General features: G+C 38.8%; 1 protein-coding gene across 1 annotated transcript; it reads left to right on the top strand.

The window, feature by feature from the left end:
* The first annotated feature begins 1,486 nt into the window (after window positions 1-1,486).
* Window positions 1,487-16,977, top strand: LOC149450852 (keratin, type II cytoskeletal cochleal-like). The gene is made up of 9 exons (XM_089691357.1): window positions 1,487-1,955; window positions 3,704-3,912; window positions 5,666-5,726; window positions 6,769-6,864; window positions 7,200-7,364; window positions 11,324-11,449; window positions 12,015-12,235; window positions 14,985-15,013; window positions 16,617-16,977. Exons 1-9 carry the CDS (start codon window positions 1,527-1,529, stop codon window positions 16,763-16,765), a joined length of 1,485 nt encoding a protein of 494 aa, XP_089547483.1. The 5' UTR covers window positions 1,487-1,526; the 3' UTR covers window positions 16,766-16,977.
* Window positions 16,978-27,558: the final 10,581 nt, after the last annotated feature.

Here is a 27,558-nt window from a genome sequence, read left to right on the forward strand (position 1 = left end):
TTTTGGACTTGTCAAATGTTTTGATGTCTTTATTTCTAGGTTATAACTTTTTTTGTTAATGAATGGGGGGGGGCAATATCTAAGGGCCCCCTTATAAGTAAAGGAGGCTTCCAGATTCCACACACCCTTACAACCACCAGGTAAGGGTTGCCAGGAGGCCCTTGTCCTCAGTAACATGTGTACAAGGTGCTTTGCCATGTTATGGGCATGTGGCCTGGTATGGTTCTGAGGGGGAAAAAAGTGAAAATACTTGCCCCCCCCTTTCTTGGCCAGCCAGGCCGCATGTCCAGATTAAGGGTCTGGTATGGATGTTTAGGGGAACTTTATACTATTATTATTATTATGCTTTACCAAAGGGTCTGGTATGGATTTCCTAGGGTGTCTCATACATTTGTTTTGCATGAGGTACCCCCTTAAAATCCATACCAGACTCTAAGGGTCTATATGCATTTTTTTATGCTTGCTCTAGGATGTGCTAGCCAGCAATGACAGCTGTCAAAGTCACTTGCCAGCAGTTTGTAATTTTTTTCCTTTTTTGCTGCTTTTTGCTGCTGCTGGCCCTAATGTTATGTGCACTTTCTGCACATCACATTAGGGACACCCCCCCCCCCCCTCCCGGTATGTTATTTAATGAACCCACACATACATAAGCATATAAAATGTTGCTGCTCCTGGCTGAATACATTTTTTTTACATTGACTATGTTTCTCAGGGAAGTATCCCCCCATGTTATTTTTGACACCCCCTTGTCTGTTACCCCAGAAAATGGGTTTGTTTAATTTGCAAATCTGGCTCCAATTAATTTCAGTGGGGTTCAGATTCAAATTTCTTTGAAGTTCGCAGATCACCTGCCGAAAATATTCTAGGGCAGTTCGGCCCATCACTACTGAACATGCCACTTACAAAAATGTCTTCCTGGTGCCTGAGAAACCTGTTGAGTCACCTTGGATACCTGGCAGGCATGATTGGAATGGTCTACATTTTTGGAATACAGTATAAGCACAAGCATAGGAAGCTCAGCAGGCATCCAGGGTGCTTAGAAAGGTCAGAATTAAGAACTCAAGCTATTTATCAGCATCTTTTGGTGGCTACAATTATGTTCCTGTAAATGATCCTTTTTTTTTTCTTAAGATAAGTTAACTTTAGGTTCAAATCATTTCCAAATCAGCATTTCAATATGAAACTATTTTTAAATACTGTTAAAAATTATATTCTTTTATATTAAATGTATACTATATGAACACGTAAATAGGAACATTTTAGATTGATTGACAGGGTTTTATTTTACTTGATGTTAGCAATGGAAGCCACTCAGTGATACATCTAGCTTTGATTACTGAGGTGTGCTGAAGTTTTATTCTTATAAAACATGACATAAAGTTGCTTCCAAACCAGACTATAATTTTTAGTGACGTAATTCATAACTGCAGCTTAAAGTATAAAACCAGCCAGATAAAATCAAATGTCAACACAAGCCAAAAAGCAACTGAGATCATCCAAACATCACCTTGGTGAGAAGATCCATCATGTCCCATCACTCCATCATGGCTTCTTCTGGACAAAAGCACTTCAGTTCCTGTTCTGTTGCTTTACCAAAACATTCTAGATCACACAGCTTCTTATCACACTCTTCTAAACATTATGGACATGGTCACAAGACCCTGCATCACAGTGCAAGTCTACATAATATGGGTTCAAAAGGACATAAGATATCAGTAGGAAGCATTCATCTAGGTAAAGGCGGACATGGACATAAATCTGGATGTGGTGTTGGTTCTCTTGGTCACGGATTTGGCGGTTCATTTGGCTGTGGAGGGATCAACCCTGTTACTATAAATGAAGGTCTATTGGCTCCCCTCAACTTGGAAATTGACCCAAGTATTCAAAGAGTGAGGACAGAAGAGAAGAATCAGATTAAAGGTCTCAACAATAAATTTGCCTCTTTCATTGATAAGGTGAGGTCCTTTTTTTGTTGAAAACTTTCAAATGGAGTGGTTTTGCCTTTTGGGCAGAAACTTATAATTATATGTGTTACAAGTGTCTCATTTTATTCTATATAAACATTATTTAGTGAACAAACATTTATAACCCACCTGTTTTCTTTAGAAATTGCATTTATGGTGAGCATTCCGAATTTTAACTCCTGAATAACTATATTTATTTACAATCTGCTTTTTCATAATGATGTTGCTTTCTATAGACAGATGTCCACCTTTTTATTTTATATCTGACTGCTAGGGGCACAGTTTCAAGGAAAGCCATTATCACTAGTGGCATCAGAAAATGTTTTAATTCAGCGAAATAAAGTAGAACTAAATGCAATTCTTTTTTTTTTTCATTTTGGAGTAAGGGACTTCTTGAGTAAGGGATGGTCAGTATTTTTTTAACATCTGTGTCCCATTGGGAAAATTTCCCTTTACTTATTGTCCCATAGCCTAACCAAGAAGTGAAAGGAAATCCCTCCAAAGTGAGGAATTCCATGGTTGTCACCAGGGTAACCAGAACTAGTGTCCCCATCAGAATATTTCCCTTATGTATTGTTCTGGGGACAACCTTAGATTTGGGACTTTCTTTCACCTTCACTTTATGATGACAAGGATAAACATGACAAATAGAGACGGTGAATCTCCATGACAGGGGGCACAGACAGTAGTAAAAACCTGATGGATGTCCTAATCCCTCTCCACTCTATCAAAAACTAAAAAAAAAGGTTTTGCATTTACACTTTAAGATTTTCCTTCAGAAACTTGAATCCATTCTACTTGTGTTACTACATAAGCCTTTTTTAACCAGGGTGCATTCAGGTTTCTTCAGGGTTGCCTTGGCAAAATGGCTAAAAATTGCCCAAAAATTGTATACAAGCCAATAGATAGATGAAACCTGCCTTTTAGTTGCACAAAGCCACAGGTTTTCATTGTGCACCATTACAACCTTCCAGCCGCCAACATCCTAACATCCAATGATTTCATCAGTAGATATGGAGGATGTTGGGCACTTGCACAGCATCTTTGTTTGCCCCTCCCCTGCCCTTTCCATCACTACTGGGGTCACATTAGCTGAGTGAGGGAGAGAAACTGAGGGAGAAGAGAAAAATGCTGGAATACTAAGCAGTACCATGTGGATGTTGCAGCATTTTGTAAAACTATTAGTTTAGTTTTTCACATTTTTTAACGGGGTGACTCGAAATTGTGCATAATTTAAAAGGGTGCCTTTACTGAAAAATTATTGGGAAACACTGTGCTGCATTATGGGCGATCGCCTTAAACTGAAAATCAGAGATAGAGTAGATGCCATAATGCTGAAGGAAAGAATCTTTCACACTCTTTCTGCATCCATGCCTCACTTTTCTGCAAAATGGGATTTATGGTCTACTACTAGAACACCTTTTTTTTTACTAATCTATTGTACAATCTTTATTGAGATTTCCCAGATAGACTGTTCTTTGAATACAGTTCTATACCTGTTATATCTAAGGTTAGTTGTATATCCTTATATATTGTCTTTATATGTTTTTTTAACATGTGCCTTCTGATATGTACTGTTATGCTGCTACTACTTGATTAAGACATATCTGTAACACCAGATGACATCTTTTTTCAGATCTGTATGATATCAACTGTTTGTATGCTGTTACTGCATTAAACAATTTGTAAATATGTACTTTAAGGTTTAGTGCTGATCAGAAATTTCCTGTTTGCTTTAGGTGAGATTCCTGGAACAGCAGAACAAGATGCTGGAGACCAAATGGTCTTTACTACAAGAGCAGAAGACAGCCAGGTGTCAGATTGAACCTCTGTTTGAGGTATTTATCAGCAATCTTAGGAGACAGCTGGAAAATCTGGAATGTGAGAGAGCTCGTCTGGATGCAGAGAGGAACAGCGTAGAAGGATCCCTGAATGAAATAAGGGGAAGGTACACACATCATTCTTTTTTTAACTAAAAATGCATTTCAATATCTTCAAAAAGGGGAGTTCAATTAAACCTATGAAATTCTGTATATCTAAGATGTTGCTTTGTAACAGAGTGTCCCCCTACTACGCTGAATTTATGTTCACCAGCCAGTGCCAGGAAAAGGTCATCCAGTGCCCAGGGCAAAGAACCTGAACTGTGCCACCTTCATTATGTGTGAGCTTAGGGGATCTTACCCCCAGCAGTTATCCGCTTGTCAAACTGCCTTGTATCAGAATGATCTCACTGGCACCCCCGTAAATATAATAAACTGCTGTGCCCAGGCAGCCACCTCTCCTGCCCACCCCCTTGTCCTGGTCCAGACATCAACTATGTATATAGCAAACAGTTGGAGAAATCTGATGCTGCAGCGCAATCTGTCATGAGAACAATGTTGGAGCTGTTATTGCCTTTCTAAAAAGACTAGTTGTCTGGGCATTTGGATTTAAAATGACTCATGTAGTTAGAAAATGTAAAAAGCAGAAACAGGTATAGCAGAGGGATATGCTCACCTGTCATCCTGCCATTTCTCTAATCTTTACTTTTTTTGCTCTCTGCACATCTGAGATACTGTTGAGTGCGTGGATTGCCTTGTTCCCTGCTGCACACTGTGGTTCCTACCTATAGAGTGTTACAGAAGATACAGTCATCAAACATTTTTTTTTCAGGCAGTCATAGCTCTTGAACAGAGCAAAGAATGGGTGGTGGGGTTGGTGAGTATTAAATAGTAATGGGCCGAACACCCCTCTGTTCGGTTTGCGGTCGAACATTCAACCACGAACATTGAACAGAGGGGACAATTCACTAGTCAGCATCTTACTGCATCTGAATATGCGGTAAGATACTGCACAGCTACTGAAATACCGCATGAGTTATATTAATAGGCAGGTTCCCTGCTGACAGCTGAATGTAAAAAGAATTGCTGGCATTGCCTGGCAATTAAATTTTTTTTTTAAAAAATGCGTGGGGTCCCTCCATCCATACAAAGGCCTTCCGGTCTGGAATAGATTTTGAGATGAACCCCCATGCCAAAATTGTTTTAAAAAAATGGTGTGGGGTCCCCCCTAAAATCCATACCAGACCCATATCCGAGCATGCAGCCTGGCAAGTCAGGAAAGGGGGGGTGCGAGCGAGTGATGTCATAAAGCACTGTGATTGGCCAAAGCATTGCACCTGTCCTGTCACAATGGACACAGTGCATTGTGGGGCGTAGCAGGTGAACAGCCCACCAAACACCCGTAAGGTTCGTGTGTTCAGCCAAACATCAAGCCCAACACTAGTATCAAACCTCTTATTTAGCTGGTCCTAAACATTGCTCACATAAGGCGTCTAAGTAATGTTCTGTACTGCTTATTTGTGAGCCCAGGCCAACATGATGACGCACCCCAGGGTATGTGTGTGTAACAATTCGTGCTCATAGGAAGTGTGTTTAATTAAGCTGGTCCTCTTTCAACCAAGAAGAGGAACATTATCTACTGGAGAAGAGGACCTTCTACAGTGGTGAGTAACTGACTGAAAGTGAGTATTGTAGCGAGAGCTGCTTTTTTTTTTTGGGGGGGGGGGTTGATTTTAAATGCTGAACAAATTATTTTGTTATTGGCTGGCATTGTTGTTTAACTATCTGTCTATTTAAAATGACCTTGGTTGGACCATGGAAGTTGGTCTTTCTTGCTGCAATCAGGATTAACATAAATACATTTTCATATTTCCTTTGCAGATATGAAGAAGAGCTTAGCAGACACACAGCAGCCGAGAATGAGTTTGTTGCACTGAAGAGAGTAAGTGGTAGTCTGTAATCACACATGCACTGCTATGTAACATCAGTTTTGGTGGTTTGTGGTTTAGAATTGATGCTTTCAAGTGGTGGGATCTGGTGGTTTCATCCTCATTTAGATTCTATTTTATAATGTAAAATGCCAATATTTACAGCAACCAATCAGATGTCAGTTTTCTGTGGTCGGGTGATTTAGCTTTGTAAAAAGGAAAGGATTTCCGCTAAACCCGACCAGCCTGGGTAAATAAATGATAAGAAGCGACCTCAGCCTACATGTCTTCTCCAAACCACACATCCTGATGCATTTTGCCCCTCCCACCAGAGCTTAGTCATATGATTAAGCTGATGACCAAGTCCCAGTGGGTGGGGCAAAATATATCAGGGTGTGGGTTTGGTGAAGATATATAAGCTGAGGCTGCCCTTATCATTTATTTACATTTACTAGCCCTCCGTATTGATATCAGGACAAACCTATACTTCATGCTCTGGGAAACAGAGATATACTTTCACCTCTACTTTGAGAGGTGCCAAAAGCAATATAGCAGGTGATTTAGCATTGTTTGCTGTTGATTTCCTGCACTGTCCATTAGCCTTGGTTTTTTTCTCACCGTCTTACTGAATAAGCCATAATTTCCCTGTATGTGTCCAGCATGAGTTATGTGAAGAAGAGCGTCTTCAAATTTAGTGTCATACTTGGTCTGTAATACCTTTTTCTTTCTAAAAGCAAGAATGAACCTGAAGCAAAATGTTTTCTTTTATTTGGATGTGTACATGGACATGAGCATTACATTTCCTTCACTTAAATCAAACCTTGTGGTTACAGGGTGGGGGCCCCTAATATAGTAAGCAGAACTTGTATTTTTACTGCATGGTCCATTTTACATTTGTATTTGCTGTTTAAATATTTTTATTTGCAGTCCTTATCCTGCTGTTTTTTGTCTTTTCATACTGTTCCAGGGAAAAGTAAATGATCAATACAGGGCCCATTATTATTACATTTTCTTTTTGTGTACACATACCTTATTAGCATTTTTTTTTTACTTTAGGATGTCGATTCAGCATTTATGAATAAAGCCGAGCTGCAGACAAAGGTCGATTCCCTCACCGATGAGATCAACTTCCTGAGGACTCTGTATGATGCGGTAAAACTTTTTAAGTGTTTTTTGATAATGACTTCATTCTCTCGCTTGAGCACTGTTGTCCAATCAAAGGTTAAATTTAAAAAAGTAACGATTTCCTTATAATAAAGCAACTACTGATTTGTGCATTCTTTGTATAAAGTAACTCTGTCAATCACTTGTAACTGTGCTTTAGATGTGTATTTGTACATGATAACAAGCAGGTCTCTCTGATCCCTCTTGTATTGAATTGTATTGTAGCTGTCCTATCTCCTTACATTTTGTAAAGCACTGTGCAAACCATTGGTGATATATAAATCTTGTATAATAATAATTATAAAATATGTGATATTTTACAGGAGATTAGTCAGCTCCAAGCTCAGATCTCAGACACTTCAGTGGTTGTGTCAATGGACAACAGCAGAGACCTCGACCTGGATAGTATCATTGCTGAGGTCAGAGCTCAATATGAAGAGGTTGCTAATAGAAGCAGAGCTGAGGCCGAGGCCATGTACCAGTCAAGGGTAAGACTAATAGTACCGGAAAGATACCTCTGTAACACTCCCACAACTTTTAATGACATAGTCAGGGGTGGACTGACAACTCATGGGGCTACCAGGCAATAGGGGATCATGGGGCCCATGTGTCCTTGCTCAAACTCAAAAAAGCCTATGAAAAAGGTACCAGGGGCATCTCATGGGGCCTCCTACTGACCACGGGCCCTCGGGCAGTGCCCGAGTTTCCAAATAGTCAGTCCACCCCTGGACATAGTACACTTTAAAACTGAAGTGCAATCTGCCTATAATTTGCCTTCCTTGGTTACTCTTTTTTCCCCCAATATGCTAATAAAATGAAAAATAATTAAAAAAAACTTTCTGTTTTCATTATGTACATTATTTTAAACCCAATGATGTCATCTGCAGGCAGATCATGGCTGGTGGGAGGGGGCGGGAGGTAGATGTCACTTTGGAAGAATGGATGTTCCTAGGCAGGTTCCACTGTAATGCCCACATGCTATGCTGAGCCTCCATAATTTAAGGAACCCAAATCCAATCAATGAAAGGATTGGAAAGGGACAGTAAGAGTGGGAAGGAATTTCTTTATATAAGCCCTCGCTGTGGTGCACAAAAAGTGTACCAAAAAGTGCACGTAAACACACACAAAAACAAATTGCACTAGAGTGTGTCATATAGGCTACTCCCAAAAAGGAAGGATCCTTCCCTGATCCCTCACGGTGCAAGACTCTTGGAAGGGGGGCAAGGCACACTCAGATCCATCTAGCCAAAAGGCTCAGTTGACCCCTCTCCTTGTGATCAGCCAAAGACACCCAACAAGTACTAGGTGAGGGGTTCTCCCAAAAAGAGCCCCACCAAGGCAGGGGAGGAAGGAACCTAATGGCCACATATCCTCCCCTTGGACTTTAGGGTAGGTCTGAAGACCTACACCCTACAATCCTTGAGTGAAAAAACACACATGTATGTGCACAGTACCATACACATAAGATATGGGTGAGATAATGCTGAATTCTCTAAAAGAATTGAGGCAGGCTCTGGATGACTTGCTGCAACTTTTAATGCACACTGAAACGAGCTCACAGTGCGCAGTAAAATCAGAATAAAAAGTTTCAGGACAGAGGAGGAGCCTGTACAACTGTGCAAGACTAATAGTAAGGCTGAAGTTAAGCTTAATTTTGACTGAGCAATCAAGGGTCATCTGTCATGATGCATTCTTGTAGATTAACAACTTTCATATATAACAAAATACATGTATTCTTTATTTCTAAGTTTTTATTCGTTACTACTTGTGCTGATTAGATAGGGCATACAATAGAAACTTCATGTGGATATTATATTTAGAGATGAGCGAATCGAACTTGGCGAAGTGGAATTCGTTTCGAATATTAGGAAAAATTCGATTCGCATCGAATCCGAATTTTAGCAAACTTCGGATGCACGAATCGAATTTTCCCCGATCAGCCGGCAAAAGTGTCACTGCAGAGAGCTCCGCTATTTCTGACAGTTCTCTGACAGTTCTGACAGTTCATTAACAGCGGTTGAAACATTGTATCTATTTGTTTCCATTTAGGATACAGATGTTTTTATTCGGAAATAAATAGATACAATGTTTCAACCGCTGTAAATGAACTGTCAGAACTGTCAGAGAACTGTCAGAAATAGCGGAGCTCTCTGCAGATACACTTTTTGCTGTAAAGGAATTCTTCTTTTCATTCTTCTTCTTCTTCTTCTTTTCATTCTTCTTTTCATTCTTCTTCTTCTTCTTTTCATTCTTCTTCTTCTTCTTTTCATTCTTCTTTTCATTCTTCTTCTTCTTCTTTTCATTCTTCTTCTTCTTCTTTTCATTCTTCTTTTCATTCTTCTTTTCATTCTTCTCATTCTTCTTTTAATTCTTCTTTTCATTCTTCTTCTCATTCTTCTTTTCATTCTTCTTCTTCTTTTCATTCTTCTTCTTCTTCTTTTCATTCTTCTTTTCATTCTTCTTCTTCTTCTTCTTCTTTTCATTCTTCTTCTTCTTCTTTTCATTCTTCTTCTTTTCATTCTTCTTTTCATTCTTCTTCTTCTTTTCATTCTTCTTCTTCTTCTTTTCATTCTTCTTCTTCTTCTTTTCATTCTCTTTTCATTCTTCTTCTTCTTCTTTTCATTCTTCTTCTTTTCATACTTCTTTTCATTCTTCTTCTTCTTCTTTTCATTCTTCTTTTCATTCTTCTCATTCTTCTTTTCATTCTTCTCATTCTTCTTTTAATTCTTCTTTTCATTCTTCTTCTCATTCTTCTTTTCATTCTTCTTCTTCTTCTTTTCATTCTTCTTCTTCTTTTCATTCTTCTTCTTCTTCTTTTCATTCTTCTTTTCATTCTTCTTCTTCTTCTTTTCATTCTTCTTTTCATTCTTCTTCTTCTTCTTTTCATTCTTCTTCTTTTCATTCTTCTTTTCATTCTTCTTCTTCTTCTTTTCATTCTTCTTCTTCTTTTCATTCTTCTTCTTTTCATTCTTCTTTTCATTCTTCTTCTTCTTCTTTTCATTCTTCTTCTTCTTCTTTTCATTCTTCTTCTTCTTCTTTTCATTCTTCTTTTCATTCTTCTCATTCTTCTTTTCATTCTTCTTTTCATTCTTCTTCTCATTCTTCTTTTCATTCTTCTTCTTCTTCTTCTTTTCATTCTTCTTCTTCTTCTTTTCATTCTTCTTTTCATTCTTCTTCTTCTTCTTCTTCTTTTCATTCTTCTTCTTCTTCTTTTCATTCTTCTTCTTTTCATTCTTCTTTTCATTCTTCTTCTTCTTTTCATTCTTCTTCTTCTTCTTTTCATTCTTCTTCTTCTTCTTTTCATTCTCTTTTCATTCTTCTTCTTCTTCTTTTCATTCTTCTTCTTTTCATACTTCTTTTCATTCTTCTTCTTCTTCTTTTCATTCTTCTTTTCATTCTTCTCATTCTTCTTTTCATTCTTCTCATTCTTCTTTTAATTCTTCTTTTCATTCTTCTTCTCATTCTTCTTTTCATTCTTCTTCTTCTTCTTTTCATTCTTCTTCTTCTTTTCATTCTTCTTCTTCTTCTTTTCATTCTTCTTTTCATTCTTCTTCTTCTTCTTTTCATTCTTCTTTTCATTCTTCTTCTTCTTCTTTTCATTCTTCTTCTTTTCATTCTTCTTTTCATTCTTCTTCTTCTTCTTTTCATTCTTCTTCTTCTTTTCATTCTTCTTCTTTTCATTCTTCTTTTCATTCTTCTTCTTCTTCTTTTCATTCTTCTTCTTCTTCTTTTCATTCTTCTTCTTCTTCTTTTCATTCTTCTTTTCATTCTTCTTCTCATTCTTCTTTTCATTCTTCTTTTCATTCTTCTTCTCATTCTTCTTTTCATTCTTCTTCTTCTTCTTCTTTTCATTCTTCTTCTTCTTCTTTTCATTCTTCTTTTCATTATTCTTCTTCTTCTTTTCATTCTTCTTCTTCTTCTTCTTTTCATTCTTCTTTTCATTATTCTTCTTCTTCTTTTCATTCTTCTTCTTTTCATTCTTCTTTTCATTCTTCTTCTTCTTCTTCTTCTTCGTCGTGCCCCGTGACTGCCCAAATGAGTGAAGTGTGCGGTGATTCTAAGATCGACGGCACTCATCTGCATGTCATACTGACTGACAGTATTATTTCTCTTCCCCAGCAGACTCCAAGGGCATTTAAATTAAAGGTACAGTGTTCTGCACTAATATAAAGGCTCTCTGAAGCCTAGAAACCCTTTTAATAAGTTAAATTTGTGGCGAATAAATTCGCATCGAATCGAATTTCTCCCGCAAATTCGGCGAATCAGCCGAATCGAATTTTTGAATAATTCACTCATCTCTAATTATATTGGAAGTGATACATTGTTTGCATACAATGCATTTTTATATTGCTTTTACCGTTATCCTATAGTTAAATGTATCTATCCTGTGTACTGGGATGCACCCTTACCAATATGACTTGTTATTGCTTGTGTCATTACCCTGTAGTTTGACGAGCTTCGCTTGGCTGCTGGAAGGAATGGAAATGATCTACAGAACAGTAGACAGGAGATCACTGAGCTCAACCAAACAATTCAGAGGCTTAAAGGGGAGATTGAGTGTGCTAAATCTCAGGTACAATGTTATACATAGAAAGCATTTGTATAATTACATGTATATAGCCAAAGCATAAAACAGGTTAAGAAAATAATAACATAAGACATTTACATTTACAATTGGACATCAGGTAAAAACACATCTAAGATAAACATAACATTTTATAAGCAGGACAATTTAAACCTGTAAATATATCTTTTAATTAATCTTTTTTTTTCAATTTTCAAAAACTGGCATTACTACTAGTATGCAAGAAAATGGTTTTCTGTACAGGATCCCTAGGTTAATGCTGTTACCTGGCCCTATCCTTCTTTAGGAGTCACTGGAATCCCATGATTTCCATCATTGCTGACACAGGCAGCAGAGAAAGAAAATGTCCACTTGGTTCATGGTGTTAGTTCAGGGTTTTAAATCTTGTCTTGTAATTCAGACTGACTCAGTTATGATATGCCGTGCAGGAATGGCTACACACAGATCTTGGATAATATTACCCAGTCAGCTTAGATGCTATTAGAAGTGAGGTCGTAGCAATATGGATGCATTATAACACAAAATGAATGCAATACATTTATAATAATTTTAGCGTGCTGCACTGGAAGCTGCCATTAATGATGCTGAGGAACAAGGTGAAGCTGCTATCAGAGATGCTAAACAAAAGCTAGCTGAATTAGGGGCTGCCCTACAGAAGGCCAAGCAGGACATGGCTCGCCAAATGAGAGAATACCAGGAACTGATGAATGTCAAACTGGCTCTGGATATCGAGATTGCTACTTATAAAAAGATGCTGGAGGGAGAGGAGCACAGGTGAGTGTTTGACTCTTTGTCTTTGACTGTCACAAATCAAAATTTCAGTATGTTCTTTAACCACTTGTCCTCCTGAGCATTTACCCCCCTTCCTGACCAGGCAGTGCGTTACTTTAACTGTCAATTGCGTGGTCATGCAACACTGCACCCAAATTAAGTTTACGCCCTTTTCTCCACGAGTTGAGCTTTCTTTCAGTGGTATTTGATCACCTGTGCGGTTTTTATTTTTTGTGCTATAAAATAAAAGACCGAGAAAAAAATATATTTTTGACTTTTTGTTATTGCACATGTCCAGTAAAAAAATGTATTTCATTATAAATTTAGGCCAAAATGTATTGTGCTACATGTCTTTGCAATAAAAAAAAATCCCAATACGTGTAAATTAATTGGTTTACGCGAAAGTTATAGCATTTACAAATGGCGGCATATATATACTGGGATTTTAAATTTTTTTATACTAGTAATGGTGGCGATCAGCAACTTATAGCATGACTGCAGCGGGCATTCTAACACTGGGGGGAACTGAGATGGTGTCACTGACATCCCCAGTGACACTAATACAGTGATCAGTGCTAAAAAAAAGCACTGACACTGTACTAAAGGCACTGGGCAGGAAGGGGTTAACATTAAGGCTGATCAAGGGGTTAACTATGTGTTGGGTTGTGTTTTACTATGGGGCGGTGTCTGTGTGCTTCACTGTGCACCCCCATCCAAAGCAGTGTGCCCAAGCTGACAGGGAGTAGAACTGTCAGTAAACAAAACAGTTCTCCTCCCTGTCAGAGATCCTCAGTAATCACCGGGCGCCGGAGAGTAATCACCAGCTGGAATCCTAAAGGTGGTGGCGCAGGTAGGGTGCGCAAACGCACCCTACCCACAAATGCAAAATCACATGTATATACATGATTTTGTGCACCCGTGACTCCCTGTAACAGTATTTCTGTTATAGGATGGTTGGTAAGCAGTTAAATACATTTTTTAAAAAGGAAACACCTAAAAGTACTGCATACTCACATTAACCTCTTGAGCTCTGGAAGATTTTACTTCCTTCATGACCAGGCCATTTATTGCAGGCACTGCACTATTTTAACTGGTGATTGTGCAGTCATGCAATCCTGTACGCTAACTAAATGTATTTTTTTATAATTGTTTTTTCTTGTGGTATTTGATCACAATTGCTTTTTTTTATTTTTTTTGCGATATAAATGAAAAAAAGCCCCAACATTTGAGCAAAAAAGCTATAAAACATATCCAATTAAAAAAATGTTTTAAAAAACTTCATAAATTTTGGCCAAAATGTATTCTGCTACATGTATTTAGTAAAAACAATCCCAATAAGTGGTTTGTGTGAAAGTTATAGTGTCTACAAACTATGGTATAGATACTGGAATTCTATTTATTGGTTTATTTATTTTTTAATACTAGTAATGGCTGCGATCAGCGACTTATAGTAGGACTGTGATGGTGCAGTGGGCAATATGACACTAACTGGCTCTGAGGGGAACTAACTAACTGCCACTGACATCCCCAGTGACACTAATACAGTGATCAGTGCTAAAAATATACACTGTCACTGTACTAATGCCATGGTTGGGAAAGGGTTAACATCTAGGGTGGTCAAGGGGTTAAATATATGCCTAACAATGTTTAGTGTGTTTGCTATGTGGTGCTTTACTAAGCAATGTGCTGGTTTTTACTATCTGCTTTGCAGGAAAAAATGGCACATTGCAGCTGTATGAAGAGAACCCTGTGTTTTTTACCAACATAGGGCTCTCTTCTGTCATTCACTGAGTCAATCAGCGGGTCTTGGCCATAGATCATTGGCTGGGGCCTGCTGATTGGCTTTTGCTGCATCCAATAACAGCACAGTCTTCTGGACCCGAGAAACCTGCAATGTACAGGTACATGATTGTGCCTGTACAATCTCACCTGTCACAGTAAATGTACGTGAGTAATCACTGCTTCTCTATAGTCAGTCCCTGTTATAATACATTCTGGAGAATCCATTACTAGTTCTTGTCACCACCATAACATTGGCTAAGAGCACTTTAACACATTTTTACACAAAGCAACATGGCGTTGATTTATAAAAGGCAAACAGACTGTTCACTTTGCAAGGGAATTACTTTTTAAAGAAACTTCTGGGGAGAAGGAACAAAAAAGATTGTACTGTAATTTATGTAAACACATGTTGAGTGGAACAGAGCTACTAGTATCTGATGTGAATAAATCTCAAGCTTGATTAAAAAGAACAAAAAACAATAAAGTGATTCTAAAGGCAAATGTTTTTTACCCTAATGCATTCTCTGCAGAGAATAGCAGCCCCCCCCCACCCTTAAACACTTATCTGAGTCTTCTCTCAATCAAGGCTGTCCTGCCTGCAGCAGCTCTTTTCCCCTTTTTCTCTTTTCACAAGAGGCTCTGATGGCAGCGGGAGCCATTGGCTCCTGCTGCTGTCAATCAAATCCTGTGTGGAGAGAGCAGGGGGTGGGGCCAAGCTGCCCTGTATGTGTCTATGAATGCACACAGCCCAGCTCTGGAGTACGCCTGCACAAGTGCCCCCCATAACTGCCGGCTTGCTATGGAAGCACTTGGAGAAAAGGAGGAGCACACAGCTCCAACAGGGATAGAGGAGGATCGGGGTTGCTCAGTGCAAAATGATAGCACAGAGCATATGAGTATAGCATGTTTTTCATTTTAGGAAAAAAAAAAAAGGTTTACAACAGCTGTAATACTCTTTCTTTCTTTTCAGGTTGACTGGTGAAGGCTCTGTGAACATATGTAAGTAAAATATGCTGATAGTCCTGTACAGTATTCTTACAATTTAAGCTGGGTATACAGTAGTAGAATTTTGTTCAATATTTTCCTTGTTAGAATGATGTAAGAATGTTTGTTCATTTTTCTAATCATTAGTAGAGTCAAATCCCCGTTTGTTTTTGACAGCAGTGACGAAAACATTTGAAAGAGGAGGATGGAAGTTTTTTCTTGAATGTACAAATTTCTAACAGTGTATGTGGCTTTCCTTCAGTTAATTGCTTTCATTCCAAAATCAAATGTTAAAAGCAAATGAAATCTTGAACTACTTTTGAACAAAATATGAATACTATTGAGGATTTTTACACTAATTTTCTAAGAATTTTCATAAAAATTTTGTTTTAAATTCTACTAGTGTATACCCAGCTTTAGTTGAAAACTTTGAATGCCAGCTCCATCCAAAACTACTATTTCAAGTTTACATATTTGCAGTGAAGTTGAATCATACCTAGTGAAGAAAACAAACACCAGACCTCAATGCTTTTAAACTTAACCAATAGAAGTAGTGATTAAACTACTATAGAACGAGGGTATCTGTCTTCTGGTCCTCACTGAGCAAGCAGATGACAGGTCCACGGACACAGCCCACTGTCCTCTATGGGTAGTCAGATGGAAACTGACTGCCTGTCCATTTCCATCTGACTGCCATCCGATCCAACAGACGGAAGGGGAATGGGTTCCCATCTGTCTCTTTTTGGCAGATCGGATTGAATGTCAACAGGTGTAAATGGACACATGTCCATTTACTCCCACTGGTCCATAGAGGAAAATGGAGGTTCCAGTCGGGTCTGCCTGAAAAACGGGCAGGAGGATCCAATGGCAACATCTGTGTAAAAGGAATCTTATGCAGTTTAGGCAGAACATTAGACTGGGGAGACCTTTTTTTTTATTAAGTCTTGAGGTTTAATCATATGTTACCTTTTTATACCTCTTGGGGGCTACAGCGTGCAACATTCCCTTTAATAAGGTCCTATTCATTAAGGCTTAAGTCTGTAAATGATAACCTGAACAGCAATGTGCACAACATTTACAGAGATCTTGGCATGTTTCCAGCTGTTTTTTTTAAACATCCTAATGCTGGCCATCAAAATGGTAATTCCCAGGCAATTCCAAGTACTTTCAACCAGACTGGATAAAGCAAGGCAACCTACTATGGCCAGTTTTGGTGGTTTCAAGGGTGAACTGTTTGGTTGTCTTTGAAGTCCAAAACTGACCTGAGCTGGAAGTTTCCATATTTATGGCACCTCTAATCTTTATAGTCCTATGTGAGAGACACAAACTGATACTGGAAAGTCTGAACATTAGGGTCTCAAAGACACATTAGTTACCAGTAAGTGATTTAAATCCATGCTAAAGAATGGGGCAGACACTAGACTATGTAGAGGAGCACTGTCATACCTGAAACAATGTGCAACAAACTTTTCATGCAGTATCAGAACTCTGCTTCACTGAAAGTCTGAGTTTGGAGACCTAATCTTCAATATATGAAGGTCACCATGGTATAGTAATTGCCATTTATGACTCATACTGTTGTTTGCATATCAATTTATAAGCTGATATTTCTCTGCAGCTGTTGTGCACTCCAGCACTGGAGGAAAACCTCACTCAGGAGGTCACCACGGTGTACATCATCAACATCATCACCACACGGGAGGATTTAGCTCTGTAAGCCATACTACTAAAATGAAGCATCACTCTAACCATGGGCACCATTGCTGAAGTAACTGTTACAACTCCTGTTCCTGCCAACAGCAAACATGCACAAAGAAAAAATCCATTATTGTTGTAGATGCAGGCTCTTGAGAATTCCCTGTATTGCCATTGTATTACTATATTAAGCTTGCTTAGTGACCTATATTACCACGTATTGTATATAAAGTTATCTCTGCTCTTCAAAATTGTCTTAAATAAACTATTTCCATATCATTAAATGATTGTGAATGTTCGTCTAAATGTGTTTATACTGATTCAGTAAAATAGATACATGGAAACCCGAAAAGTTACCTATGCTAGCAATCAAAATTGTATAACATTTACACCTGTTGTGGTAACATTCAGTTAGATCTGTATGTACGTACACTTTTTCTATCAAAAAGCTAAAGGGCAGGTTAAAAAATAACTATCTTGTACTCCACTGGTACCATCTCTTATTCCCCTCCATCCACCACATAGAAAAGGGGAAAGGGGGATAAGAAAAAACTTTTTGGGACTTTAATTTGTACCAAACAGTGTTAAACACTTGTATAAATAATAATAAAATAACAATTTAATATAAAAACTAAAGGGGCAAGTCCACCCAGATATAAAGTGACTATCAATCAACATCTTGGAATTTGCTGGATTTTTTCCTCTCTGGTTTGTGTCCCCCAGGTGACCACCCTTTAACCTGACTAGTATGTTGCTCTGCTAAAAATTTCTTGACACATTTACTGTTGACTGATATGGGATTATTGTGTTAGGTCTTATGCACACTTGAGCTCACAAATGGCCGTAAAACAGGCATTTGACTGTTTTTTCTGCCTCTACACTCCCTTCCGTGTTAGCCCATGTGGCCAAGCACACATAGGTGTCTACAGGAGTTTAGAGACAGGGGCGTTTAGAGAAAGAAGAAAAAATATCACTTGCGCTTTGAAGTGAGAAGCATTTTGGCAGAAAGAGCTAAAACACACATAAACGTTCCTAAATGTGTAAACACATCTAAACATGCATTTAGTGCTTCAGCTTTTTTTATTTCAATGGCCAAAATAAATTATTCTGGCCAATGAAATAAGTAAATGCCCATGCACTTGAGACGCCTAAACATTCATAAATGAGCCTAAATGTAATTTTAAAAATGCAGTTTAGGCATGTTTTTAAACTACTTTTCTCCTGCTAGAAGGAAAGCGTTTAAAAAAAATCACTTTTAGTAAATCGTTTATTTAAATTTAAGCTAAGATAGTTGTTTTTTTGCAGCTAGGAATAAGTAGGATGGCAACAGTACAACATTATAATTATAATATTATAATAACATAAGTAAAAATCATTGCACACACTTGTGTGTGGCGCTAACACAAACACGGTCATCAAGAGCATCTAATATATTTATTTGGACCTGATGATTATTGATGAGATGGAAAAATTATATTTTAAGTTTTTTTTCCCCCCCACTGCACCTCCACAGAAACATATCAATTATAATGGTGACCTATATGCTAATAGCAATCAATAAGAAATAAGTCACAGTTATTTGTTTCTGTATGGAAAGGAGGAAGAAAGCTACCCTTTTTAAAGCTTGTCAACAGAGCTCACAGGAAACCCAGGTGACATCAGAAACTGCAACATGGGGTTTCCTCTTTAACTACCGTAAAAAAAAAAAAATGTATTACATAGTTAATATGGCTGAAAAAGACAAAAGTCCATCTAGCTCAACCATTAAAAAAAGAAAAAAAAAGTTTTAATCCTACACCCACAGTTGATTCAGAGGAAAGTAAAAACACCCAGCAAAGCATGATCCAATTTGCTCCTGCAGGGGAATAAATTCCTTCCTGATCCCAGGAGAGCAATCGGATATTCCCTGGATCAACTTTACCTATAAATGTTAGTATCCAGTTATATTCTGTGTATCCAAGAAAAAATCCAGGCCTTTTTAAAGCAATCCACTGAGCTGGCCAGAACCTACTCTTGAGGGAGTCTATTTGGCATTTCCACAGCTCTTACTGTGAAGAAACCTTTCAGTGTTTGGAGAATCAATTTATTTTCCTCCAGACGTAAAGAGTGCCCCCTTGTTCTCTGTGATGATCTCAAGGTAAATAGCTCTACACCGAGTTCACTATATGAACCACTGATTTATTTATACATGTTGATCACATCCCCCCTTAATCTCTTCTTCTCAAGAGAGAATACAGTCAGTTCCTCTAATCTTTCCTCATAGCTGAGCTCCTCCATGCCTCTTATCAGCTTGGTTGTACTTTCTCCAGTTCCCCAATTTTCTTTGTGAATTGGTGCCCAAAATTGAACTGCATATTCCAGATGAGGTCTTACTAATGATTTGTACAGGGGTAATATGATCTCTCTCTCTCTGAAGTCTATACCTCTTTTAATACAAGAGAGGATTTTGCTCGCTTTAGAAACCGCAGCTTGGCATTGCATGCCATTATTAAGCTTGTGATCTTCCAGAACCCCGAGATCCTTCTCCACCATTGATTCCCTCAGTTGTACCCCCCCCCCCAGTATGTATGATGCATGCATATTCTTAGCCCCCAAGTACATAACCTTACATTTATCAACATGCATCTGTGTCATTTGCAAAGACTGAAATGGGATTTTTAATCCCAGACCCTATATCGTCTATAAATATTTTAAAAATTAAGGGTCCCAACACTGAACCTTGGGGTACACCACTGACAACTCTAGACCATTCAGAGTATGAATCATTAACCACTACGCTCTGAATACGATATTTTAGCCAGTTTCCTATCCATTTACATACAGATTTTTCCAAGCCTGTAGACTTTACCTTACACATTAGCCGTGTGTGGGGAACTGTGCCAAATACTTTTGCAAAATCCAAGTATACCACATCCACCGCCACCCCTCTGTCCAAGGTTTTGCTCACCTCCTCATAAAAAGAAATCAGATTTGTTTGACAAACTTCTGTCTGTCATGAATCAATGCTGTCTGTTGCTTAAAATATATTTTCCAGCAATAACTCATCCATATGGTCTTTTACTAAATTCTCCAGTATCTTCCCAACTATAGAAGTAAAACTAACAGGTCCATAATTACTTTGTAAAGATTTTGACCCCTTTTTAAATATTGGCACCACATTGGCCTTACGCCACTCCAGTGGTACTATGCCAGCCATTAAAGAGTCCCTACAAATTGGAAACAATGGCTTTGAAATGACAGAGCTCAATTCTTTAAGAACCCGTGGGTGTATGGCATCCAGTCCAGGTGTTTTATTCACCTTTATTCTGTCTATATATTTCTTGATCATATCAATTGTGAGCAAATGTGGACCATCTGGAGCTGTGTCAATACCATGGCCATTATGGTCAAGAGCTCCCCCATGCTCCTTTATATACCCAGAGCTGAAGAAGGTATTTAATAAATTTGCCTTCTTTGTCCCCAGTCACCCATTCTAGATTATTTTGTAAAGGGCCTACATGCTCGGACCGGACCTTTTTACTATTAATATATTTGAAGAAATGTTTGGGGGTTTGTCCAGCTATCTCTTGCAATCTGTTGTTCGTTTTCAGTTTTTGCAGCCTTTATTTTCTTTTTGCATATTCTGTTATATTCTTTGTAATGTTTAAACGATGACAGCGTTCCTTCATTTTTATATTTAATAAAAGCTCTTTTCTTACTATCTATAGCTTTTTTACTTTGGCCATAAGCCACATAGGTTTGATTTTTAGCCTTTTAAACTTGTTGCCCATGGGAATATATTTTGCAGTGTGTTCACATACAGTCTTTTTGAAGAGCTTCCATTTCTGTGTTGTGTTCATCGATGCCAATATTCCCTCCCAGTCTAAGTCTTAGAGAGCAACTCTCAGCCTTGGAAAATTAGCTCTCTTAAAATTGAGTGTTTTTATTTTTCCCATATTGTGCTTGCTGTTTACAGCTAACAATAAATGAAATCATGTTATGGTCACTGCTAACCAGATGTTCTTTTATATGGACATTTGTAATAAGCTCTGCATGGTTTGAGAACCAGGTCCAGCAGAGCATCATTCCTAGTTGGGGCCTCTATGAACTGTACCATAAAATTGTCCTGTAGTAGGTTTAAAGATGTTTGCCCTTTAACTGTTCCTACAGTACCATTGTTCTAGTCAATTTCCGGGTAGTTAAAATCCCCCATTATTATCACTGTCCCAGCCCTTGCAGCCCTTTTGATCTGTGCAAGGAGCTGAGTCTCCAACTCATTAACACCTCCATCTCCTCATTAAGACTGGGAGGCCTATAACAAACTTCAATAATTACCTATGTAGTACGCACCCATGTGCAGTTCCACCCATAATGCTTCAGCTTCATCACTCTCTCCATCAACTAGGTCCTCTTTCACACTCGCTCTGAGATCACTTCTCACATAGAGACAGACACCACCACCTTTCCTTTTTAACCTGTCTCTCCGAAAGAGAGCAAATCCAGGAATATTAATGGCCTAGTCATGTGAAGGATGAAGCCAAGATTCAGCAATACCAATTAAATCATAATTCTTTTCACACACCAAAGATTCCAACTCACCTATTTTGCTTGGAAGACTTCTGGCATTGAATTCACTGACACCTTGTGCACATGTATTTTGCATATTTTTTTATTTTCATACAAATGGGATTTACACTGTGCTCTTATGAAGTGCTCTGTAGTAGGATTGCAAAGCAAAGGATGTTTTATTTACTTCCTTGAGTTAGCAGTGAATATCCAACAATTCCAGCACAAACACCAGCTTGGACTCACTAAAGCTGCCGGGACCAGTGTGATGATTGTTCTCTAAGCCTCACCCTGTGCAGAGATATTCTTGCACAGGCATTCCCTCAATGCCAGTTTTTTTACCTATATCAATTTTTCCCATATGATCATGTCTTACAGTTTAACAACCAGCATATGAACAGAATGAAATCATGATTTGAGAGACATCAGACATTATAGGGATACTATGTATGGCTTCCAAAGAAAGGTTAATGTGTCCCATCAGCTTTCTGCACCTCATAATATAGGTCAGCTTGGTATCTAACTGATTAATATTTAATTATACATTCAGGTAGATGCTTGTTATGAATATCAGTTTATCATAGCCAGGATTATGAAATATACAGTATGTAGAGTCTTAGAGCTGGAGATGTATAAGGGCAGTTTCAGCCAAGACATCAAATGTGTATTAATTCTGAATGGTTTTAGGGTGGCCTATGCAGCTTAACCTGATCTCTCTTGAGCTTTATTGTGAGCTGTGATAGGAAATGTGTCAGCTCAATGTGATGGTCTTGTCGCTGGCCCGTGAATTTTGGTGGCACTCCACATAAAATAACTTCTCCATTCTCTTCGTTCAGTTTGGCACATCAGAAGTCAGTATCGTCACAACCAGGTACTGTTTTAATGCAGCTCTTCAAATGTAATTGTAACACCATTTTAAAATGTTTAAATTATATTTCAGTTTCCACATGATGATCTTTTATTTCAGTTAACCCCTTGATGCCGATGTCACACAAACATGCAGCTTCACAGAACTGGGCCTTTTTCCATGGGGCTGCATATTTGCGTACCTGTCTTTGTGCTGGGAGTGCGCCGCACAAGTGCTCAGAATGTGGCAGACTATTGTTCTCTATGGATTCTCCAGGTGGCCCACCTAAGCAGTCCACCAGTGGACTTACCCTATGAATAAGCTCCGTTTGGAGTGAAATGTGTTACATCTTGCACATACCAGATTGCATTGTCCGTATCATGAAGAGTTTGAATAAATTGGACTAAAGGCTTATACTTGGTGAACAGCTTCATTTTCTTGTCTGTGAAGTAGCTGGTGGTGGCTGGAAGCCAGGGAATTAGTGAGAAGACATGCTTGCAGCACAGGACTATACTTTATTTCACAGTTTGTTGCCTTTCAAAGTCTTGTGGATCATAGTAAGGTGTTTTGTTATGGTATGGCCCATCCACTTCATTCAGTCCACTCAGTTTTGGATGATCATTTGCACAAAAATCAGTTAAAGCTTTCAAATCTGTCTGTACATGTAAGTAATAATTTTCTTATTTGTTTCCTCGGAATAAAAAGTTTAAGAACCTCTGCTCTAATGCATCTATCTATTCATATACCCATAATTTACAGGATTTCTCAAATGGTGTTCACTATAATTATTTGATACACTTTGAAATTGAAAATATCAAAATTATTTAAAAAAAAAAAAGGTTTCAGTTTCCTTGATTTAATTTTATAGCATTTTAATAACAAAGGTATTTTAATATCAGTGATGTACAGTGATGGAAGCCAGTAGTAAATACATTTAGCTTTAATTATTAAGCTGTGCTGATGTTTTATTCTTATAACCAGTGGTGTATTTTGGTTTTGTGATGCCTTAGACAAGGCTAAAATCGCCGCCCGCCCCCCCCCCCATATAAATTTGTCCCACCCCTTCCTGTTTAAGATCCACTCCTTCATCGGTAAACTCCACTTCTGCTTTAGGCTCCACCTCTTCCTGTTAGAGCTCCACCTCAGGAGTTAGTCAGAGACTGCGAACATGATACAGGGTACAGTCAGAGACTGCAGACATAATACAGGAGATGGTCAGAGACTGCAGACATGATACAGGAGATGGTCGGAGACTGCGGACATAGTACAGGAGATGTCAGAGACTGAGTACAGGATACAGGAGAAGGTCAGAGACCTAGGACAGGATACAGGAGATGGTCAGAGACTGCAGACATGATACAGGAGATGGTCAGAGACTGCGGACATACAAGTGAAACTCGAAAAAATTAGAATATCGTCCAAAAGTTCATTTATTTCAGTAATGCAACTTAAAAGGTGAAACTATTATATGAGATAGACTCATTACATGCAAAGCAAGATAGTTCAAGCCGTGATTTGTCATAATTGTGATGATTATGGCTTACAGCTCATGAAAACCCCAAATCCACAATCTCAGAAAATTAGAATATTACATGCAATCAATAAAACAAGGATTGTACATAGAACAATATCGGACCTCTGAAAAGTATAAGCATGCATATGTACTCAGTACTTGGTTTGGGCCCCTTTTGCAGCAATTACTGCCTCAATGCGGCGTGGCATGGAAGCTATCAGCCTGTGGCACTACTGAGGCGTTATGGAAGACCAGGATGCTTCAATAGCGGCCTTCAGCTCTTCTGCATTGTTCGGTCTCATGTCTCTCATCTTTCTCTTGGCAATGCCCCATAGATTCTCTATGGGGTTCAGGTCAGGCGAGTTTGCTGGCCAATCAAGCACAGTAATCTCACGGTCACTGAACCAGGTTTTGGTGCTTTTGGCAGTGTGGGCAGGTGCCAAGTTCTGCTGGAAAATGAAGTCAGCATCCCCATAAAGCTTGTCTGTGGAAGGAAGCATGAAGTTCTCCAAAATCTCCTGGTAGACGGCTGCGTTGACCCTGTACTTAATGAAGCACAGTGGACCAACACCAGCAGATGACATGGCTCCCCAAATCAACACAGACTGTGGAAACTTCACACTGGACTTCAAGCATCTTGCAGTGTGTTCCTCTCCATTCTTCCTCTATACTCTGGATCCTTGGTTTCTAAATGAGATGCAAAAGTTGCTCTCATCAGAAAAGAGGACTTTGGACCACTGAGCAACAGACCAGGTCTGTTTTTCTTTAGCCCAGGTAAGACGCTTCTGACGTTGTTTGTTGTTCAGGAGCGGCTTGACAAGAGGAATATTTGAAGTCCATGTCCAGGATCCATCTGTGTCTGGTGGCTCTTGATGCACTGACTCCAGCCTCAGTCCACTCCTTGTGAAAGTCCCCAACACTTTTGAATGGCCTTTTCCTGTCAATCCTCTCCAGGCTGCGGTCATCCCTGCTGCTTGTGCACCATTTTCTTCCATACTTTTCCCTTCCACATAACTTTCTATTAATGTGCTTTGATACAGCACTTTGGGAACATCCAACTTCTTTTGCAATTACCTTTTGAGGCTTTCCCTCCTTATGGAGGGTATCAATGATGGTTTTCTGCACAACTGTCAGGTCAGCAGTCTTTCCCATTATTATTATTTATTTATTTCAGGTACTTATATAGCGCCGTCAAGCAGCGCTTTACATATATGTATTGTACATTCACATCAGTCCCTAACCGGCAAGGGGTGTACAATCTAAGGTCCCTAACTTACATTCATACATACACATACTAGAGCCAATTTAGACAGGAGCCAATTAACCTACCAGCATGTCTTTGGAGAGTGGGAGGAAACCGGAGTACCCGGAGGAAACCCATGCAGGCACAGGGGGAACATGCAAACTCCAGGCAGGTGGTGCCGTGGCTGGGATTCGAACCAACGATCCTATTACTGCCAGGCAGAAGTGCTAACCATTTAGCTACTGTGCTGTACTTTCCCATGATTGTGATTCCTACTGAACCAGACTGAGAGACCATTTAAAGGTTCAGGAACCCTTTGCAGATGTTTTGGCTTAATTAGCTGATTAGAGTGGAACACTTTGAGCCTAGAATATTGCACCTTTTCACAATATTCAAATTTTCTGAGATTGTGGATTTGGGGTTTTCATGAGCTGTAAGCTATAATCATCACAATTATGACAAATCACGGCTTGAACTATCTTGCTTTGCATGTAATGAGTCTATCTCATATATTAGCTTCACCTTTTAAGTTGCATTACTGAAATAAATTATATTTTGCACGATATTCTAATTTTTCGAGTTTCACCTGTAGTACAGGAGATGGTGAGAGACTTAGGACAGGATACAGGGGATGGTCAGAGACTGTGGACATAGTACAGGAGATAGTCAGAGACTGAGGACACGATACAAGAGAAGGTCAGAGTATGACTAAAGGCAAAACTTTTTTTTTAAGTTTTGGACAGAGTGAAGAATAATTAGAACACCTGTCAGGTTTTCATTGCTGTCTGTGCTCTTGTTAGGGAGATTCACCCTCTCTGTTTGTCCTATTTACCATTATTATTGAAAGTGAAAGTAAAAGAAAGTCCCACATATGGGTTGTCCCCAGAAAAGTAATAGAGGGAAAATTATCCAATGGGGTCACTAGTTCTGGTGACTTGGGGGGCCCCAAGGGATTCCCTTAAGTTGCAGTGATTTCTTCTCACTTCCTGTTTTGGCTGTGAGACAAGAAGTGCACGTAAATCTCCTTAATGAGACACAGATGGCAAGAAAGAATCTGGCAGGGTTACAACCCTCCCATACTCTATCCCAAATGAAAAAAAAAGGTTTACCTATAGTTCTACTTTAACTATCAATAATGGTAACAAAACACAGTTCACAGGATCTCCATAGATATTGCATATGAAGACCTAAAATGTCTCATACCCATCCAAATTTTTCAATACATTGCAATTATATAATTTTTCTGTTATACATTAATTAGTATCAGGGATATTTCTAGATGAAAACCAAGGACTTTGTTCAATCATGCTTGCTTTCTAGTAGACATGTAGCCAGTTTAGATATCTCCAACTTGTTTTGCCTCTACAAACCAAGCACTGCAAGTGTGATCTCTATAACTGATCAAGTTTTGGTAAGATAGCTGTAACGTATGGTCTCAGTAGAATTAGCAGACAGTGACTCGATTCTAATGACATCCTGCATATTGTAGAAAGCTTTTTTAATCCAAAAATGTGTGTAGATCATACCAGATAAATATCAGACTGATCAAAAATCATAGTGGGCCATGTGATGAATGGAGACTAAACCATGAAGAAGAAGGGTTGGACTAACTACACAGAGCATCATCTAGCTATGGAGTGAGGTAAAGACAAAATTATGGGTGTTGATAACACTCAGAATATTAAATTGTTTACTAGGGAAATAACTACACTGTTGTTGTCCTGACTTTCAGATGAGACTCGTAGGTTCTCAAATATGCACGGTAAAAGTCATAAATGTTTAAAAGGTCATAGACCATTAAGTTCATGCCAGTTCATTAGAGTGGCAACCTTCATGCATACTCCAAATATAAATCACATATATAATAACCAGATAAATGCAACAAAATTAAAAGACCTCAGAGGCTGAAGCAGTAAAAGATGGTACTTATCAATTCAGAAAGTCATCAAGGTGAAGACACAATTCAAGCAATCATATGCAACACAGCCAGCAATGTAGCCTATTATAGCAACAAACAACCGTCTCTATTGCTCAACAATGACCAATTCATATATAGTGTGGAAAGCTGGGGAAAAGTTTATATAAATTCTGCTAAACATGCATTGATCAATATGACTCACCACACAAACTACAGTTATACATCAAACGGCCGGGAACTTCACAGTTGAGCTTGAGCGTTTCCACTGCCAAAGCATGGGAAAGTTCATGAACCCTAAAGGTTAAAGAGGTTGTAAAAGCATTCTTTTAATTAACAAACATGTTATACTTACCTGCTCTGTGCGATTGTATTGCACAGAGCGGCCCAGAGCCTCCTCTTCTGGTGCCCCTGCTGGCTCTCTTGACTCCTCCTCTTCTCTGTGCACCACCATAGGAAGCTACTTCCTATGGGGACACATATGCAGGCACACCCCTGAGCTGGGCTTTGTGTGTCTATAGACAGACACAGTGTTGCTTGTCCCCATTCCCCTTTTTCTTCTCACTGGCTCTGATTGACAGCAGCAGAAGCCAATGGCTCCTGCTGCTGCCTCTCTGTTTTGTGAATGCAGGGATAGAGGAGGGAGTCCCTACAGATGGGCACATCACTGGACTGAGTGAAGAATCAAGTATTTGGGGGAAGGGGGTTGATACTGCTACTGGGACTTATTTTTATCTTAATGTAGTCAATGCATTAAGGTGCAAAAATGGTGGTAGTACTGGTACACACAAAGATTCATAAT

Source organism: Staurois parvus, unplaced genomic scaffold (assembly GCF_062004578.1).
Source record: "Staurois parvus isolate SC_StPar_1 unplaced genomic scaffold, SC_StPar_1.0 ptg000562l, whole genome shotgun sequence".
NCBI classification, from domain to species: Eukaryota; Metazoa; Chordata; class Amphibia; order Anura; family Ranidae; genus Staurois; species Staurois parvus.

Excerpts from the sequence above, each read along its gene's own strand:
- LOC149450852 (XM_089691357.1), top strand. The coding sequence starts at position 1,527 with ATGTCCCATCACTCCATCATGGCTTCTTCTGGACAAAAGCACTTCAGT. Across the intron at positions 3,913-5,665 it reads CTGAATGAAATAAGGGGAAG|ATATGAAGAAGAGCTTAGCA; the intron begins GTACACACATCA and ends TTTCCTTTGCAG. Across the intron at positions 11,450-12,014 it reads TTGAGTGTGCTAAATCTCAG|CGTGCTGCACTGGAAGCTGC; the intron begins GTACAATGTTAT and ends TAATAATTTTAG.